This window comes from Geotrypetes seraphini, chromosome 3, assembly GCF_902459505.1.
Source record: "Geotrypetes seraphini chromosome 3, aGeoSer1.1, whole genome shotgun sequence".
Taxonomy (NCBI): domain Eukaryota; kingdom Metazoa; phylum Chordata; class Amphibia; order Gymnophiona; family Dermophiidae; genus Geotrypetes; species Geotrypetes seraphini.
Window position 1 is genome coordinate 134,465,296 of NC_047086.1, and position 20,625 is coordinate 134,485,920.

The following is a 20,625-nucleotide window of genomic DNA, read 5'->3' on the forward strand; positions in this document are numbered from 1 at the left end:
TTCCTTTAGGACCAGAGTTAGCAAAGGTAGGCCTGGTGGCCGGCAGTGGCTGGGGTCCTGGTTGGGGGCTTCTTGTCTTCGGGGAAGGAGAGAGGGGGATTGGAATGGGGACAGGCAGAGGGAGGGAAAACTCAGCCAGGACCTGCATAAGATCTAGCGGCCACTGCGTGCCAGTATTGCCCTGGATTTTCAGTGCCAATACCCAGACATGGCCCAGCATTGAATATTGGGGCCTAATTCTGCCCACTGCAGTCAGCCTATAAAAAAAAAATTCTGATTGCTGCTGGCTACATATTGACTGTCAATATGTATATTTAGTGCCACCACACACATAGCTAGCAGCACCCAATATAGATATAATGCAGTAACCGTTGCCACCACTATCCCTTTAGGTTAGGCCTGCTATTCAACAAGCCTAAACTAAATACAGAGATGCCAAGGGGAAACAGTTTTTGAGAAGATTTTTAGCACATGCCCCCTTCCCCACCCACTCCACCTCCTAGATCCATCCCTGCCTCATCTCTGTCCATAGTCATTCTAGAAAATATCTTATTTACACTGATGATAACAGGGATGGATGAGAATTACAGATAACCATTTTGCCTTTTCTTCCTGTCATCTCCTCTCACAAGTCTTCTTTTAACTTAGCTACTCCTATCAGTTACTTTCCTCGTGTTAGGTTGTAGAACAACACTGTAAATATTAATACCAGACCCTAGAACACCAATATAACTACTATAGGGAAACTAGAACAAGATGGACTCCTATAGATCCCTGCACAGGAACTACGTGCTTAGCAGAATCCTTCACCTCAGTCACATGCAGAACATGGACAGACTCTCATCCAACACAGAATAAGTGATAGACAAAAACTGAAATGGAAAAATCTGAGGAGGCCGGACTCTAAAAGGAGTACAGTACTGATAACCAAGAACCAGAAATGCATTTCTTTCTATAGGCTTCAAAATAGAAAAATGCTCTTTTCCCAAAGCTGATGCATTCCAGTTCCTAAAAATTTTAAATATATGTTTAGCTACCTCTTTTATCTTGGAATTTTATTTTGTTTGGTTCCAATCTCTCATTTCCACATTCTTGTGTGATTTTTCTAAGTCTGTTTTCAGCATCTCCTTTCCATGTCTTCTTTCTTTTTCTTATCGTCCCATTGTCCTCTATGTCTTCCTTTCTTTTCCCAACCTATTCTCCGTAGTGGGCTGGTTCGCTCTTCCAGTTTCCACCTATAGAAAAGTCTAGAAGCCTCAGCAACTCATGTCTCACTGTTCACCAATTCTTTTCTTCTTCTGATACAATGGCTAGACTAGCCAAAGATCCTCTTCTTCTTACTTGGTGGAACAATTGCCAGAGAAGCAGGAGCCGAAGACTGAGCAGGATGAGGATTTTTACCAGTTACCCTCTCCTCACACCATTACTTCACTGGTCAGGAGAGCCCTCTCCTTATTCTGGAAGCTGGAGGGAGATTTTCAAGTCAAAGTCCAATATGCCATTAAGCATGTCTTTGCATATCTCAGGGGTGTCAAAGTCCCTCCTTGAGGGCCGCAATCCAGTCAGGTTTTCAGGATTTCTCCAATGGATATGCATGAGATCTATTTGCATGTACTGCTTTCATTGTATGCTAATAGATCTCATGCATATTCATTGTGGAAATCCTGAAAACCCGACTGGATTGCGGCCCTTGAGGAGGGACTTTGACACCCCTGACATATCTTATACCTTTGGCACCTACCATGATGAATATTAGTCTTGTTGAGGGTATTGTGCCTTTTCTTTGGAAGCAGGCAGCGGTTAAACCAATCTTGAAGAAGTCCTTGTTGGACTTCGATGGTAAAAGCAAACTATAAACCCATTTCAAATCTGGGTTATATTGCCAAATTGGGAGAGAAGATAGTACTGCACCAATTGATAAGTCATGTTGAAGCAATGGCAGTGTTACCTAACAGTGCCCTGAAGAAATGGTCGTTGGACCATGATACGATGGCCACCGTGGGCTGCATTGAGCACAGATTGAAATAAGCACAGCGTGTGGTAAAAGCAGGTTGATCCTGAATGGGATGCTACACAGATAAACACTTTTCTATTCCTTTAATAGCTAGTGCAACTGCAATACATTTTGAAAAAGTTTCTGGAGGGTTTTTTTGTCTGGCCAATGATAGAAGCGTGCAGGGGAGCTCGTACTTCTAACAACGCTCTCCTTCACAGCTTCGGGACAGTGTTGTCTCCCACAGCTTCTGAGGCCCTTTTTCCTCCTTAAGGAATACATTAAGGCACCAAATTCAGTTTCTACTGGAATTTATAACTATTTGTTTGTGTGCAGTTATACTCTGGTTCCTCCCAAGGATTTAAAGTTAGTGTTACATCCTCACCATTTGGGTTTTAGGATGAGCCATAATACTGTACTGATTGCATTTTTACGAGTGTGTAAGTGTGATCCCCCTTCTATGTCTTTACCACTCCTCATTTACCGTCCTTTTTTATTAATTTTACTTTGATGTATTTTAAACAACCTCTCCCTCCCTTACTTTCCTTCCGTTCCATGTACGTTAATTTGAATTTGTCCAATATTTTTTTTTAATATCTGATAAATTATTGTTTTTATTTACTTATTTTAATTGTTTTCTAGAATCTTTTATAATGTACACCGTCTAGACATGTATTTTTATAGACGGTATATCAAAAATAAAGAAACTAGAAACTAGACAAGGGCACGGTGGATTTGACTGTTTCTCTAGACCTTTAATATGATTAATCATCAGCTATTGTTGCCCATGCTCCAGATGACTGAGGTCAGTAAAAACATTTTGAGTTGATTCTTATTGGTAGCCTTCAGGTAAGTAAATTACTAAATACTTCTGTACAAATTAGAAAAGGGTGCAGTGTATACAAAGCAGTATATACTAATTCTCAAAGTATGAGAAACAGAGTTCTGGATCTAGAGGCTGTGATGGAAGAGGCTGAGTTGGATTTAGTGGCAATCACAGAGATGTGGTTCATGGTGAACCATGACTGGGATATAGTTATACCAGGCTATAATTTGATGTTACAATGGATGATCATCTGGCATCCAGTGATCACAGCATGGTGTGGTTTAATATTAAGACAGATGTAGAGAGAGGTCATTCAAAAGTAAAGGTTCTAGACTGTTAAAAAAAATTAGCCTTGTTTAGATGGGTGATTACATCAAGGAATTGATGTCTGGATGGGAACATCTGAAAGAAGAGGAAAGCAGTGGGCAAAACTGAAAGGAGCTATTATAAGGGCAACAAACAATTTTGTAAGGAAAGTAAGTAAAAGTAAGAGGAAAAGAAGACTGCTTTGGTTCCCAAAAATAGTAGCTGAGAAGGTAAGGAAAAAGGAGTTAGCTTTCAAAAACTACATGAGATCGTAGAAAGAGGAAGACGGGCAAAAATATCTTGAAAAGTTAAGAGGCTGGTCAAATAGTAAGGAAAGCAAAGATGCAAATGGAAGAAAAAATAGCAGACACAGTAAAATGGGAGGGGGAAGAAGTACAAAAGAGGCACGTGGAGACTCTAAGATGAAGGGTTGGAATATATAGAAGCTGGTAAAGATAAAACTGAATTGCTTAACAAATATTTCTATTCTGTGTTCAAAGCTGAAGCACCAAGAGCGGGACCGCAGAAGACTAGCACAAATAGGGTTGAAGGTGTGGTAGAACTTGATCAGTTTACAGAGGATTGTGTTCGTGAGGAGACAAAACGATGAGGCCAGATGGTGTACATCTAAGGGTAATGAAGGAACTTAGTGAATTTCTGGCAGCTCTGGTGTGGTACCGGAAAACTGGAGCAGGGCAGATGAAGTCCCTCTCCATAAAAGAGAAAGTAAGGAAAAAGTAGAGAACTATAGGCCAGTAAGTCTGACTTCTGTGATAAGTAAATTAATGAAAATGCTTTTAAATCAGAGAATAGTGTAGTTTCTTGAATCCAGTAGATTATAGGAACCAAGGCAACATGGATTCACTAGAGGCAGGTCTTGTCAGGCAAATCTGATCAATTTCTTTGGCAGGGTGACCAAAAAATTGGATAGAGGGATTGCATTAAATATGATGTATTTAAATTTTAGCAAAGCCTTTCACAGTGTTCTACACAGGCATCTAATAAATAAACTGAGTGCCCTCAAGATGGTCCCCAAAGTGACAGACTGGGTCAGGAACTGGTTGAGTGGAAGGCAACAGAGGATAGTTAGCAGTGGAGTTCACTCTGAGGAAAGGGATGGTACCAGTGGTGTGCCTCAAGGTTTGGTTCTTGGGCTTGTTCTTTTTAACATTTTTAAAAGTGATATTGCTGTTGCGTAAGATTTGCCTCTTTGCTGATGATACCAAAATCTGCAATAGGGTAGACACCCCTTATGGTGTGAATAACATGATGAAGGACCTAGTGAACATAAGAACATAAGAATTGCCGCTGCTGGGTCAGACCAGTGGTCCATCGTGTCAAGCAGTCCACTCACGCGGCGGCCCTCTGTTCAAAGATCATTACACTAACTCAGACTAGCCCTACCTGCATATGTTCCGGTTCAGCAGGAACTTGTCTAACTTTGTCTTGAATCCCTGGAGGGTGTTTTCCCCTATGACAGACTCCGGAAGAGCGTTCCAGTAATCCACCACTCTCTGAGTGAAGAAGAACTTCCTTATGTTCGTACAATTTTAGAGAGTGCCCTCTCGTTCTCCCTACCTTGGAGAGGGTGAACAACCTGTCCTTATCTTCTAACTCTATTCCCTTCAGCACCTTGAATGTTTTGATCATATCCCCTCTCGAGAAGAGGCCCAGTTTCTCTAATCTTTTGCTGTACGACAACTCCTCCAGCCCCTTAATCATCTTAGTTGTTCTTCTCTGGACCCTTTCGAGTAGTACTGTGTCCTTCTTCATGTACGGTGACCAGTGCTGGATGCAGTACTCCAGATGAGGGCGCACCATGGCCCGGTACAGCGGCATGATAACCTTTTCCTATCTGTTCGTGATGCCCTTCTTTATCATTCCTAGCATTCTGTTCGCCCTTTTCACCGCCACAGCACATTGCGCAGATGGCTTCATTGACTTGTCGATCAGAACTCCCAAGTCTCTTTCCTGGGAGGTCTCTCCAAGTACCGCCCCGGACATCCTGTATTTGTGCATGAGATTTTTGTTACCGACATGCATTTATCCATGTTGAACCTCATCTGCCATGATGATGCCCATTCCTTGAGCCTGATTATGTCACATTGCAGATCTTCGCAATATCCCTGTGTCTTTACTGCTCTGAATAACTTTGTATCATCTGCAAATTTAATCACCTCACTCGTACCTATGTCTAGATCGTTTATAAAGCTGTTGAAGAGTACGGGTCCAAGCACCGAGCCCTGCGGCACCCCACTGGTGACGCTCTTCCAGTCCGAGTATTGTCCATTTATCCCTACTCTCTGTTTCCTATGCTCCAGCCAGTTTTTAATCCACATGAGTATTTCACCCTCGATTCCATGGCTCGCAATTTTTCAAAGTAGTCGTTCATGCAGAACCTTGTCAAATGCCTTCTTAAAATCCAGATATACAATGTTGACCGGGTCGCCCTTGTCTATCTGCCTGTTTACTCCCTCGAAGAAGTGCAGCAAGTTCGTCAAACAAGATCTGCCTTTGCTGAAACCGTGCTAGCTGGTTCTCATCAGGCCATGTCCATCAAGGTGATCAATGATGCGGTCCTTTATCAGCGCCTCTACCATCTTCCCTGGTACCGAGGTCAGACTCACTGGTCTGTAGTTCCCCAGGTTTCCCCTCGAACCTTTTTTGAAGATCGGCATAACATTCGCCACCTTCCAGTCCTCCAGAATCTTTCCTGATTTGATCGGCAGATTGGCTATTAGCTGAAGCAGTTCAGCTATAATCCCTTTCAGTTCCTTGATGACCCTCGGATGAATACCATCTGGACCTAGGGATTTATCACTCTTAAGCCTATCAATTTGCTTGTATTCCACTTCTAGACTGACCGTGAACCCTGTCAGTTTCCCATTTTCGCTTCCAGCATATAGCTTAAAGCAGGGGTGTCAAAGTCCCTCCTCGAGGGCCGTAATCCAGTCGGGTTTTCAGGATTTCCCCAATGAATATGCATTGAAAGCAGTGCATGCACATAGATCTCCTGCATATTCATTGGGGAAATCCTGAAAACCCGACTGGATTCCGGCCCTCGAGGACCAACTTTGACACCTGTGGCTTAAAGAATGGTATGAAATTTGGCAGCTAAAGTTTAATGCTAAGAAATGCAAGGTCATGCATTCGGGCTGCAAAAACCTGAGGGAACGGTACAGTTTAGGGGTGAAGAATTTTTTTGCATGAAAGAGGAGAGTGACTTGGATGTGATAGTATGTGATGATCTTAAGGTGGCCAAACAGGTTGAAAAGGTGACAAAGAAAGCTAGAAGATTGCTAGAGTGCATAGGGAGAGGTATGGCCACAAGGAAAAAGGAGGTATTGATGCCCCTGTATAAGACTCTTGTGAGACCTAATTTAGAATATTGTGTACAGTTCTGGAGGCCGTACCTTCAAAAAGATATAAACAGGATGGAGTCAGTCCAAAGGAAGGCTACTAATATGGTTGGTGGCCTTCATCATAAGGTGTATGGGGACAGATTTAAATATCTCAATATGTATACTTTGGAGGAAAGGCAGGTGAGGGGAGATATGATAGAGATGTTTAAATACCTATTGACATAAATGTGCATGAGTTGAGTCTCTTTCAGTTGAAAGGAAGCTCTGGAATGAGAGGACATAGGATTAAATTAAAAAGGTAATAGGCTCAGGAGTAATCTAAGGAAATATTTTTTTACAAAAAGGGTGGCAGATGCTTGGAATGGTCTCCCAGTACAGGTGGTGAATACGAAGATTGTGTCTGAATTCAAGAAAGCGTGGGACAGGCACTTGGGATCTCTTAGGAAAAAGAGGAAATAGTGGATGCTGTGGATGGGCAGACTGGATGGGCCATTTGGTGTTTATCTGCCATTATATTTCTATGTTTCTACGGTTATCTTTTCTGATGGGCTAATCTTTTTCAGTCTCTGTTGCCTTAAAAGTTTCATCTGCATTAGAAGACTCAGCATTGTCACTACTTTTAACATATTTTTTTACACCTTTGTTATCAATTACTCAGAATTTGGGTGTAAGTGTGCTTATTTATCCTGAAGATAATTTTTTGATTACCTACATACCTGTTGTGTCTCATAAGGTTTTCTCTTTACAAGATTTTCTCACGGCCATGGCACATCCAGTGATCTTTAACATAGAAAAAAAACCATACTGCATTGGATTTCTGGTTGCCTCAAGCGTCCTGCTATGACATTGGTTTTGTTTAGGCATCGAGTACAGATTATTGCCTTTTTTAGGCATTTAGGAGTGATATTTTCTTTTTATTTTCATTTATATTGTGAAGAATAAATCTCCTGTGTTGCAAAAAAGGTTTGTGCATGCGTGTGTTTTGCTGCCTTTATTCCATTAGAGATTATTTTGATGAAGCAGCCTTGCAACCTTTGTTGGTTTCGTAGATAGATTATGACAGTGTCACTTATAAGAATACAGCCATTCAGCAGTTTTCGAGGGTATATAGTTCTAATTACGTGATACCTTTGTTTATGTGCTATCATTGGCTCCCAATTAAGTTTAAGATAGAATTTAAATCCTTACACTAATTCTTAAAGCCCTCAATGAGAGAGCTCTGCCATATTTGGCTGTGTTGGTCACCCAGTATAATTGAAGAAGATCCCTTAGGATCTTTGAAGCCTGGAAGTTGGCTATCCTATCTCTTGCCATGGCACATCTAGGGGTTACTCGAGATAGTACTTTCTTTTTGTTGGTCCTGGTTCTATGGGATAAACTTTCTATTTATTTACGTGCTGAACGATCTTAAAACATTTTTTATTCATAAGAGCGACTGGCACATTAATTCACTCACACGGCCCTCTTCTCTTTCTCAAGAATACTGCCCAGTTCAGAATGCAAGTTCTGAACCAAAAGGTTTACTTTAACCTGGAGCCTTCAAGCCAAAAGTGGAACAAATGCTCAGTAGCAGCCATATACAGCAAAAGTAGGAAAAATGTTTTATTGCTTACAGACTTTCAGAAGCTTTTTTCATGGGAACCATCTGTCTTAATAGTAATTCCTAGAAGCAGTACTTTTGCTGCCTTACACTGACTGGGGCCCCTCTTCCAGATGGTAAAGTGCCTCTGTAAGCTCCTTATCTTTTAGTAAATAGGTTCACTGAGCCTGCAAGCACAAGATCTGTTATTTGGGATCTTCCCCAGATGGAGCTGTATTGCTGGTTCATTTATCCTTGTAGATGTCATAGGACCCCCCCTCAGTTACTTCTTTAGGCTTGATCCGGAATCAGCTCAGCCTCTGGATGGACTCTATTTTTTTTTTTTTCCTTCTTTATTTAATTTTTCAAATACATTTCCAAGCATAAACATCTTGAACAGAAAGATTGACAAAAATAAAATCACAAATCTGAGGAAAACACCAAATCAAGTTTCAGGAAGTATCAAACAATTCTATCATTCTCAAGTCCTCGAATGGATGGGCTCTATTACTGTTTCCACACTCCTCTTCCCCTGTACATTGGCCGGGTTAGTCAGTCACTAGCTCCTCTCACATCAGTAATATAGGGATCCTTTTACTAAAGTGTGTTAGCCGTTTTAGCATGCGCTAAACGCTAACACGTCTATTATATTCTATGGACGCATTAGCGTGTAGCGTGTGCTAATATTTAGCGCATGCTAAAACGGCTAGCGCACCTTAGTAAAAGAGGGGGATAGTGGCCAAGTAGCAGAAACCAAAGACTATTACTATTTATATGGCCCCAGTTTTTCCTCTTCCATTATCAATCTCAGTAGAGGGCCAACCCTTGATCCAGAATAGTTAGGGAAGGAAAAAGGTCAACTATAATATTCAGAAAGAGCCTCTAGAGGTCTCTGCACACCTAAGTAGGGTACAACTTCCGTGTTTCTACACATTTAATGTAGTACTCATAAAAACCTGATTGGCTAGGCGTGCGTCCTGGAAAGGGCTGAGGAGCATGAGCTAAAGTACTGAGAAGAATTTTAGGCCCACACGAAGAATACATCTGTTCACCTGTCCGACAATAAAGGCCTGCCACTACAAAAGATTCTTGGACAGAACGATTGGCTTAGTAACGTTATCACACTCTCCTCATCCTACTTCAATTTTAGAAAACTGGTAAAAACGAGTTTGTTCAATCGATTTGTAAACTAAGAATCTTTATAGCTCTGCTTATTCAACCAGTAACCCTAAGAACTATATAGCTTTCCAATTCTTTCATTATGTAAGATTGTATTGTTGACTTTGATTGTAACCTCTTCGCTGATTGTCCAGCACTTCTTGCTGTAAACCGCCTCAAACTTCCATGGCTTTGGCGGTATATAAGAATAAAATTATTATTATTATTATTATTAAAAGTGTGATCTTCCTGAAAGAAGGCTATGTCAGCAGTGCTGCCTCACCTGGCAGGTCTGTTATTTTGGGGTTAACCACAATGAATTGAAGAAGGTTCTAAATGTGTACAGATATATCATGCACATTCGTAGAAATGAGCCTCAAAACCAGATCTGCCCATGGAGGGAAGCTTGTGAGCTGCATTGGGAAGTGTTGTAGTTGATCTCATTTGCATATCTTAGAATGAAGCTAAAAAATGCACAGTGAAAATCAGACAATTATCAGCTTCTCAGAGAGGGCTATTCCTATTAAAGCAGGAAACCCTGCAGGATAATTGCATAGGAAAGATATCATAAAACTAGCATCCTTGCTAGTTTGCCGGTCCTCATTCATCTGTGTCAGGTTCATGATGAACTAGCAGGATCCTGCCATGATGGGAGAGGATGGAGTTAGGGATTACAGTATATTTATCTGGAGGTGTGGCTACTCTAAAATCAGAAAGCTGAAGATGAAAGGAGGCTCTTGGGAGTAGAGAGATCCCCTCCTCCACTTATCAGTCAGGAAGTTTCTATGATTTAAAGTGCACATTTCTTCTTTAACCCTTTATTTGGCATTGTTGCTCAGAAGCAATTTGTGTCTTTTATGGCTCTTATGGGAGATCTGCATCTCCAAATGCCTGTAACACAAAGCATCTGTTTCACCATCTGCCAATTAAAGGGTTAATACTAAAGGGAAAGGGTTAGGACATCACAGATATTCTCTGTTTTATTGATATTGACTATTTCTTTCCTGTATATATATATTTTTGTTGTGTTTTCTGTTGTATTTTCTTTTACCCACAAACCCTTCTTCCCTCTCCTTCTCACAACTCACTCTGTTGTTCCACTGTCTTTTCTCTCCTCCCTTTGCCATATTGTTGTTGTTTTTTCCCTCCTCCCTTACTTTTTCCTCTCTCCACCCCATTTCTCCTTTCTTACCTTAGTCGGCCAGATACCAGCTTCATTTGGTTTCTGAACCCCCTGAAGTCCATCCGCTACTTTATCTGGCACACGTACCGCTGGCTGATCCTGAAAGTGCTGCTTCTCATCCTTCTGCTGCTCATGGTTGGCCTCTTCCTTTATTCTATGCCAGGTTACCTAGTCAAGAAGATCCTTGGAGCCTGAGAGAACTTTGGTCGTTCATGGTACTTTCTCTACTTCTTTCTACTTGTGTACATCATCTACTTGTGTACATCATCTACTTGTGTACATCATCTTTCTCAGGGAGACACTTTTCATTACACTTTCTCACTCAGTATACAGATAGGGTTGCCAGTAGTCCCATATTAATCTAATGTAATCTAATCTAAGGCCCCCTTTTACCAAAGCGCGTTAGCCTTTTTAGCGCGTGCATAGATTTTGCATGTGCTAAACGCTAATGTGCCCATTATGAGTCTATGGATGCGTTAACGTTTAGTGCGTACGTAGATTTAGCGTGCGCTAAAACGGCTAACACACCTTTATAAAAGGGGGCCTAAATCTTAGATATGTTGATTTTAAAATAGATCATTAGGAATTACATTCTAAAAAAAATGTTGAAACATCATAGTTTTAAAATTTTTACAGAAAACCTGAAGAGAAATACATGATCTTATCTGAAAGGGAAGGTCATTCCATAGTGCAGTCAATAAGAAGGAAAAAGATCGAGCAAATGTGTGTAATTTATTTTTTAAAATACCTTTCCATATGCAAACCATAAGGAATCGATAAAATAAATCTGACCAGACAGTAATAGACCACTGAAGAGATGTCTCACAATCACCGAGGGTTTTATAAGAAGAGATATGAAGGATCTGTCTCATTGCTCCTGCAGCATTTGTCCTTCAAGATCTCCAGAACAATCTCAACATTATCTCTCAGATCCTCAGGCATCTCAGGCCTGGGTATTCAGCAGGAACAAGGAGCACTTCAGCCTTTCACTCTTCCGAATCACTTGGTTGAATGATTGAGAGAGATGTACTGCTGCAGCTTTGCTAAGCCAACCAGGGATAAGTGCAGATGTAACATTTCCTTATATAGGAAGATTAAGTAGAAGAAAAGATTCAGAAAATCCCTGTTCATGCCTTACCTGCTGGCCTGAAATCTAGCAGTTCCAGTGATATCCTCATGCATACTTCCTGGAAAAACCTGCTGACATTTAAAGTTACAGTGTAATAATGCTTGACATAAGGGGAAATATGGATGTCCCATCTGTATCAAGGGTTCTCAACACAGTCCTTGGGGCCAACCAGGCTAGTCTAGTTTTGGAGCTATCTATAATGAATATGCATAAGATAAATTTGCATGCACCGCTTCCATTGTACACAAATCTATCTCATGCATATTCATTTTGGGTATCCTGAAAACCTGACTTGTTGAGTGAGTCCCAAATTCTGGGTTGAGAACCCCTAATCTGTATTTAAAAAGTAACTGCACAGTTTTCATTTAGCCAGTATGTTATGGGAAGATAAGAAAATAGAGCTCTACCTACAGAAAGGCAAAATGGATGTAATTCTATAGCTGGGCACCCATACTTGTGCATCCCTTAACCGTGTAAGTGAACAGAGGATTGGCACTTCCATGGACAAGTGGCAGCAAAACACCTAAGTGCTGTTCTGTAAGGGTGGTCATGAGTGGCAGAGCACATAAATGCAAAGGGGGTGTTCACTTTGGGAGAACATGTTGCCACCTTCATGCCCTTGCAGCTTATAGGGACCCGCAGTTTACATCAACTCTATGGCTTGTGTAGCTGCAGGTGCCTAGAATTTAGGTGACCAATACTAGGTTGTGCTGGTATTTTATAACAGAATGTAGGCACCCAGATGCCATTATAGAATAGACTATCATTGTGTGGCTTTGAGGTGCCTGAAAGGAGATACCCACTTATAGAATTCCTCCCAATGTGTACAGATGTTCAACATAAATTATATTATTGCAGGCACACTATATTTGTGACATTCTCCCTCTCTCATCTAGAAAAGTACAAATATATGGTGTCAGGTCAAAAGCACACTGGGACAAAGGCGCGCGCAGACAACTGAGCGCAACGCGGAGCCACGTGCCGAAGAAAATGACTGTTTTAAAGGGCTCCGACGGAGGGTATGGGGGGAACCCCCCCCCCACTTTACTTTATACAGATCGTGCCGCGTTGTGGGGGCGTTGTGGGGGGTTTGGGGGGTTGTAACCCCCCACATTTTACTGAAATCTTCACTTTTCCCTAAAAAACAGGGAAACAGTTAAGTTTCCAGTATAATGAGGGGGGTTACAACCCACCAAACCCCCCACAACGCCGCCGCAATCTGTATTAAGTAAAGTGGGGGGGGTTCCCCAACAAAACCACCCGTCGGAGCTCTTAAAAACACTCTTTTTCTTCGGTGCGCGCTTCCGACTTGTGCTCAGTTGTCGGTGTGCGCCTTTGTCTTCGGCGGTTTTGTCTATGAACCCAAATATACTAGTATGTATATTTTTTTTCCATATCCGTTTTTATTAAGAAAATTAAAGCAGTACACCAATCAACGCAACAAAATCCCTACCCAAACTGTTGTACATATATTTTTATCCCATAAAATCTGGCAACATAGTAGTAGAAGTTCTAAGCAAGGAGTGCATGTACAAAGCCATCTTCTGAGATGGCCCACTACTCTCTTCTGTATCATTTTTCAGGGTAAATACATCTCTTGATGGAGACTTGGCAGTGACCACATCTACTTCATTAATTAATCATATCCAGTCCATTAAACTATGTATCCTTCTTAAGTATATCTTTGAAAATTCTCAGTATGTTATCTTTATTTTTCATGTGTAACTCCTCAACGAATACATTCATATTGTTCTCTCAGGGATTGATAGTCAAAGAATTTGCTAAGGTAACTTGCTTTTTGAAGACTGCAGCCCACAGACTGGTTAAACTTGGCCAGACTGGACAGCTGTCATTCATTTTATATAGTAATAAATTTCAGTCATGATACAGATAAACTTCTCCTAATGCCTATGGGATTTCAGACCACACCCCGAGTATCATAACTCGCTGGGGTTCAATTCCTCATTCCTCCCAACATGGCAGAAGCTTCCTTATATTATCATTTGCTTTCTTATTTCATAATTTAAATAATTTAGATAGTTAGATTTAGATAATTAAATTTAAACAGGTAACTTAGCTTTTCAGCCTTTCAGTAGAAATTTCCCCTTTACCAATATGTTTCGCTTTTTCTTGGGGAAGCTGAAAAGATAAAAGATAAATAAATGATAAACCTTACAATTATTTTACCTAATAATTAAATTCCACTGTACCTAACATCTTACAGCAGAGGATCCTTCTTACCTAAATAACACTTTATCTCATTTACATGCCGTCAGCTATCAAAGATGGCCACGGTGTTTCTGCAGTGTACTGAAATAGGGAATCCCTCCTGTTGTCACATCCGGTTAAAACTGGAAACCACAAATCATTACAAAATTGAAAATTTATAGAGATATGAATTTTAAAGTCGCACAGATACAAAAAAGCATCTAAGCAACTACAAATTGAGGAAATATATAAAGAAAAGAGCAATAAGGGTCATTTAAAAATCAACTTGAGCCATCCAGTCTTGACATTTCATTTAAACCCCCCAGGGCCATAGAGTTCAAAGTGAATATCCATCTCATTTCTCATAAGTTTAGGCTGCGCTCAATATTGAGATGGATGTTCACTTTGAACTCTATGGCCCCGGGAAGGGAGGGGGGGGGGAATTAAATGAAACGTCAGCCTGGATGGCTCAAGTTGATTTATAACTGTACTGACCCAAAGCTAAATATGTGCTGCTCTAATGGGACTGGCCATCACAGTATGTTTTGTTCACATCTTTGGGGGGATTGGAGGGGGGTCAGTAACTCCTGTTGAGTGAGTGTGTGTGGGGGGGGGGGGGGTATCATACCTTCATGTCTACAGTGGTCATCTAGTCAGTTTGGACACCTTTTTGGCACTTATTCATTTCTAAAACAGGTCTAGCCCTAAACGGTACCCTGGACTTTTTGTGAAATGTGTGATTGTCACTGCAAAATGTTCAAGTCCTAAGCCCACCCAATTCCTGCCCTAAACATGCCTCTAACAAGCCCCCTTGAGATTTAGATGCACTGGAGACAAACAGCCTAGAAAAATGTCTAGAAAGTAGGTTTCAAAAATGGTGATTTAAATGTTTTGGTAATCCAAATGTCCAAATGCCACTAGCTGTCTTTTGGACATCTCTGTGTTTTGAAAATGAGCCCCAATGCCCATGCAGGGCAGTATAGACACCTAGGGGTGGGGGGCTTTTTATTTACTAAGAATTTTTCTCATCCACGTGAAATGGGAGAAAATGCTTGCAAAACTGGGCTCTAGATCTATAGTTCTGGTTCCTTTTCAAAGAAAGGCAAACCACCATTTTCTTATCATCTATATGTTCAAGGAACAGTGGACCAATCTTTCTTTGCTTGCTGAAATCAGAACAGATTTTCAAAAAATGTTTAACCAGTACTAATTGAGTGGTTCAAAGTGTGTGTGGGAGGGGGGGAGGAGGTGAAGGTTTCTATTACTAACACTAACAACTGATATTTGTTCCCTCCCACACTCTTCTTTTCTCTTCCTCACGCCGCCATGGACAGTCGGCCCGACACGTCCTTCATCTGGTTCCTGAACCCGCTTAAGTCCATCAAGTACCTCATCTGCACCCGCTACAAGTGGTTGATCATTAAAATTGTGGTGGCTTTGCTGCTTCTGGCCATGGTGGCCCTCTTCCTCTACAGTATGCCTGGCTACATGGTCAAGAAGCTGCTAGGAGCATGAGGCAAGTCGACTCGCCCGCAACAGCCCCGTTCCTCTGACTCTCTCCTAAGGGATTTGGCAGCATATTTTCTGTATATTTGAATCTTTTCTCCTAAGCTGGAGGACGTTTGGGGGTATTTTGTGAGTTTATTTTTCTGTAGGGGGGTAACAATACAAAACAAAATGGTAGAGGAGAATGAGGGGGAGTATTTTTTCTTAGACTCAAAAGGCTGATTTGCTGCCTCCGCATTTCATGTCGCTGTGGCATCCTCTCACTTGGAGACTTTAAAAGATGTGCATACTCTGTTTAAAATATAGTGATTTTTCTTTTATGTTCCTAACTAGGTACAATTTTACCATCTGCTATATTTATTGACATGTTATTTTTAGTGTTTGATTTCTTTCAGTTTTGCATTGCTACCTATCATGAACAGGCCACATCTGCTTCTGAAAGTGTACTAGAGGCATGAAAGACTTAGGAGGACCAGATATGTCTATGTCTAAAGGACAGGATAAGCCAGTCTTGATTTTGCTTCCATTGCATGCATGGACTTCAACAACTGGAACTACGATAGGAATAAAACCCGGACTGATTTTCCCTTGTGACATATAGCACTATGGTCACCTTAGTAATATACTGATTGATATCAGCTTTCAGTAGCATAATATACAGCTATGGTAAAACAGCTGTTACAATATTAGTAGGCTAAAGCCCGGCGGAGTTGTTCTCCCCATACTACAATTACTATGTACAACTAAAACACAAGTCATTGGGTCACACAAAGAAAGATTGTGTATGGTGATAATAGATAAAGCACTACCGTAATTTGATTCAAACACTCAAGGCGCCCCTGAAATCAATAAGCATCAGGAGCTAAAGACAGATATAAGCCTTAAAGGAGATATAAGTGACAAGGAGACTGGCTGGCTTCAGCTGCAAAAGCCTAACAGTCCACTTCCTTCCTGCAGTAACTCCACATCTTCATCACTTAGGTGCTTTCCATTCATTTGTAGGCATTGGGTCACAGTTGTCTACTTAGGACAGACAGAAAAACAGCTCAAAATCCTGCACTTTCCCTTTAGCACCCATGGAATTGTTTCTTAAAGAGGAAAAGGCTAGTGATTTGTGCTCACTGTAAGCATCCCAAAATTAGAAAAGAGAAGGTACATTGTTGAGCTACAGTACATGGTATAAGCAATTATACCCTATTTCACACAATCCCAGCTTCTCTGTTAAATCCCAATTACTCTGCACCAGCAATCCTTCAATGTTTGCTACTTTTTTTTCCCCCCTCTCCCCTTCCCAATGGCAATTCTTCAGTTTTTCCCTTACCTCTTCAATCCTCCATACCGTGTCCCATATTTCATCTGGCTGGTCCAGTTCCAAGAAATTTATCCTTAGTAGGTGGTAGATAGAAGCAGTGAAAAACAGAATTTGCACCAGAACAAATTTAGCACCCAAGATATACTGGAAAAACTGTATATTCTATCCACCGTTCCAGTCACCCCCTCCTTCCCCCCCCCCCCACAATAGCGCCAGAAACACCATTTGAATAAGAGCACCCAAGACTAAACTAAACTAAACCTTAGGTTTGTATACCGTGCCATCTCCACAAGCGTAGAGCTCTGTGAGTGTCTAGTTTGACTTTATGCCACTGATTGAAAATCCTTTAGTCCACTTTGGAAATAAGACTTTAGACCATGGAGTAGTATATATTTCCATAGCTGTTTCTTTACTACATGTATGTGCATGTTAATACTCATTTCGCTCTCTCTTCCCTTCTGTCTCCCTCCACCATCACTATTATTCCTATTAGTGTTTTCCTTTTGGTTTTTTTTAATCTTCCTCCATTCCAAAAAGCCTTCCCAGTAGTCTCTATTTTTTCCCAGTAGTCTCAGCCTCCCCCTCAAAACCCTCACTTGGTCTTTTCCTCCTTCCCCCTCTCTCCTCCTCCCCCCTCCCCTTTCCAACCCAGATCTCACTGGCATCTCTTCATTCCTGGGTCTGCAAAAGCCTACCAATGCACTGCTCCTCTCCTTGATGTTAGCAGGGCCTGGGAATTTTCACCAGCCATGATAAAGTGTCCTCTGATTCAGCTGACAGGGCTGAGAAACCTGACCAGGAAATTGTTCCTCTTCTGTAGCCAGAGAAGCCTGGAAAACCCTATCTCCAATGTCATTTCTATGGTTCCTAAAAGACTCCACTGTGGTTCTCACTGTGTTTGAGTGAGAGAGCTCCTCCAAACACATGAATTAGTATGTTTGAATTTCACTGATCCCATACTGATTCTTTCACTGTCTTCACTCAGGCCCAGATGCACTAAAGCCAGCGATCATCGCTAAACCTGTTATAACAGCTTTAGGGACGATTGCATTTGCTGGTCCGATGTAGAAAACGGCTCACCATGTGGTTTTCTGCATGATTGCTCGTTCTCCGATCCGACCATGCAAATAAGCTCATTAATATTGAAATGCCATGTAAACTAGTAGAGCGATTGATGCTGTAACATGGCTTCCCAATGCACAAAAAAAGTGATCGCTTTTAGCCCTTTTTTTTTAATGGGCACAGATGGTTACACATGCACAATAAAAAAAAAACAAACGAAAAAAAGCACACACCTCGCCGACATCCCCCCTGATGAACTGCCAACAGGAAAACATGGCAGCGAAAACGGCAGGAGTGATGCCCACTCCCTCCTGCTATGGCAACCTCCCCCCTCACATGAAAAAAATGGCAGAAGAGATGCCCACTCCCTCCTGCCATGCCGAATACCTTCCCTGTAACAGCAAAATGGTAGGAGGGATGCCCTTTCCTTCTTGCCACCAAAGGCCTACTCCTACTCCATGTGCCCTCAACCTCCCCCCAAACCATCCCCTATCCTACCTTCCCCCTCCCAAAAAAAGGAAAGCACACTGATTCAAAATGGTGGGCCTTCCCTCCTCAGTGCATCATGTGATGCACGGTGAGGTGCCCAAGGCCCTGATTAGCTCGGGGGCCTTAGGCATATAAGCCAATCAGAGCGTCGGGCTACTTCCTCTGTATCCTGTGTGATTCATGGGGAGGGCCTAAGGTGTCTGAGGCAATCAGAGCATACCTTGTAATGTGACACTGCAGAAAGCCATCTAGCCTGTATAACCTTCACAATAGTCACTGAGTCTCATATTGGGATCTTAGGTACCGTAATTGCTCTAGTTGACCTCTTCCTAAGAATGGTCTAAGAATGAGCTTCCTATGCCAGGTGAGCATCATTATTACCAAACTTGTCTACCAGTTAGGTGCTTTTAAAGCAGGAACTCAGAATGGATTGGTATTTTTGGGAACCCAGATGATTGCTTAAAAGGAGCTTTGGCATTAGTTTTATCAGTTCTGTTTTTAAAGAATATTGTTTATATTTGCCATTCGTTCCCTTGGTCTTCTATTTCTAGAAATAAATTTTGGAGCAAACGGAAGGTAATGCCACATTACAATCTTCCCCAAAATAGAGCTAAAAAAAGCCCCACCTAACAGTATTCAGGTCAACTCCTGCTTCAGCAATCGGACAGTGCAACTGACCTATGGGACGCAAAGCAAGAGCAGGAGCAGATTTATTGAAGCAAGGATGACTAGATGACAGCAGGTCATGAGGGTATGTCTGGTGTTTATCCTTTGTCCCAGTACATTGCGGTTACCCTGAGAAAATCAAGATTGCCAGTCATGCCCAGCACCAACTTATCTCTGATGGCCCAGAATTATTTGGTAAACATAAACACACTTCAAATTATCATAAACTAGTATGAGTTTGATGTGCATCTTATGTAGAACCATAGCACAGCTGGTTTATAGTTATGTACAATTTTTGTGTTGGGTTCTCCTATTTTAATTTTTAAATTCCATATCTTATGCTCATTTCCTTGTGAACAAATCCTTTCCCATTTGCACTAATTTTAAGTTTTGGAGTTTATAAAAGATTCTTTGTAAGTTTTACCATGAATTAATTAATTTATGGGTTTTCTCTTTTATATCCCTTTTTGTGTGTTTTATGTGTGAGTTTTGACATTATCCTATTTTTCTGTAACAATAAATTGTACTGACTCCACTGATCCAACCAGCTGACCCAGTATCAGTCTTGCATGGATGCTTAATGGATACGGTTTCTGTGTATTCTGATATGGCAGCAGTACCACTGGCATTTCTGTGGGCTACTGTTGGCTTGCATTCCCCTGATTTGTATAACACTTACAATCTATATTCTGCCTGCAATCATCAATGTTAAACTGATAAACTTTGGTAGATGGATGGATGGATAGAACAACACATTGTAACTCAAAGGCAGGAACAGATTAGAAATCTGAAGTGTAATTATTTGAACCAGCAGTCTCCCAGTAGAGGTGATGGAGACAGAGACTGTCTGATTTCAAGAAAGCCTGGGATAGTCACGTGGGATCTCTTAGAAAGAGGAAGAGATAATGGTTACTGCAGATAGGCAGACTGGATGGACCATTTGGCCTTTATCTGGCATCATGTTTCTATGTTTCTAAGACACCTAATTCTGCCAAAAAAGCAACCAGAAAACCCGGTAAACTGATTGTTTGGTCTACATGTGTATCTTGCTCAATCTGTTAGACAGTTAACCACTCAAGAAACATAAATTATGAGTTGTACTAGAGCTATTGATTTTTGTGGCATAGCTATTATTAATGTATATGAATGGTGTACTATAGGAAAGAACAGAAAAAGAAGTGGGGAAGGGACACTGGTCAAACCACTGTGTAGACAAATACATTTATTTTAAATGTCAAACAAATTTCAATTAAAATCACACAAATATATGAATAAAACATGGCAGGCATATAAAGTCCTTTGTAATAAAACATATACTTGGCCTGCGTGTCAAAGCAGCTCCTGATTGGTGTAGCCTGATTTTAGTAACAGGAAGAGGTGGTCGGAGCATAGTGTGAATGATTTTCTGCACCCACCAGCACCCCAGTTGCCCTCTCCTACCTTTTGACAGACATAAACCCACATTCGCGGTTTTTCAAAATTTGCAGGTGTTCCTGGAATGGGACCATTTATTTCAGGGGAGTACTGTATAGGAAAGAAACATCACATATAGGGGCCTATTTCCTAAGCTGTTTAAGTTATTTAGACCCCACCCCTCCCTTTTACTAAGCTATAGTAGAGGTTTCTACCATGGCCCAGAGCGCTAACTGCTCTGACATGGTTTCAACACTCATAGAATTCCTATGAGAGTTGGAGCATTTAGCACTGTGGTCAGTGATAGAATCCTCTACAGCAGCTTAGTAAAGGGGGGGGGGGAGGAAGGTTAGTATGCCAATGGTTATCACAGCACCTTGACAGCATGCATGAAACAACCTGGAAAGGGGTGTGGAATAGACAGAGACTGCAC

At 41.3% G+C, this 20,625-nt stretch overlaps 1 protein-coding gene across 2 annotated transcripts in view; it reads left to right on the plus strand.

The window, feature by feature from the left end:
- The window catches only part of OTOF (otoferlin), a 432,592-nt gene extending 413,288 nt beyond the window's left edge, over positions 1 to 19,304 (plus strand). For both annotated transcript variants that reach the window (XM_033938296.1, XM_033938297.1), the window contains one exon: positions 15,079 to 19,304. In XM_033938296.1, coding sequence (XP_033794187.1) covers positions 15,079 to 15,259 — 181 coding nt within the window. In that variant the 3' untranslated portion in view covers positions 15,260 to 19,304. The remainder of the gene's footprint in view (positions 1 to 15,078) is intronic.
- The last annotated feature ends 1,321 nt before the right edge of the window (positions 19,305 to 20,625 follow it).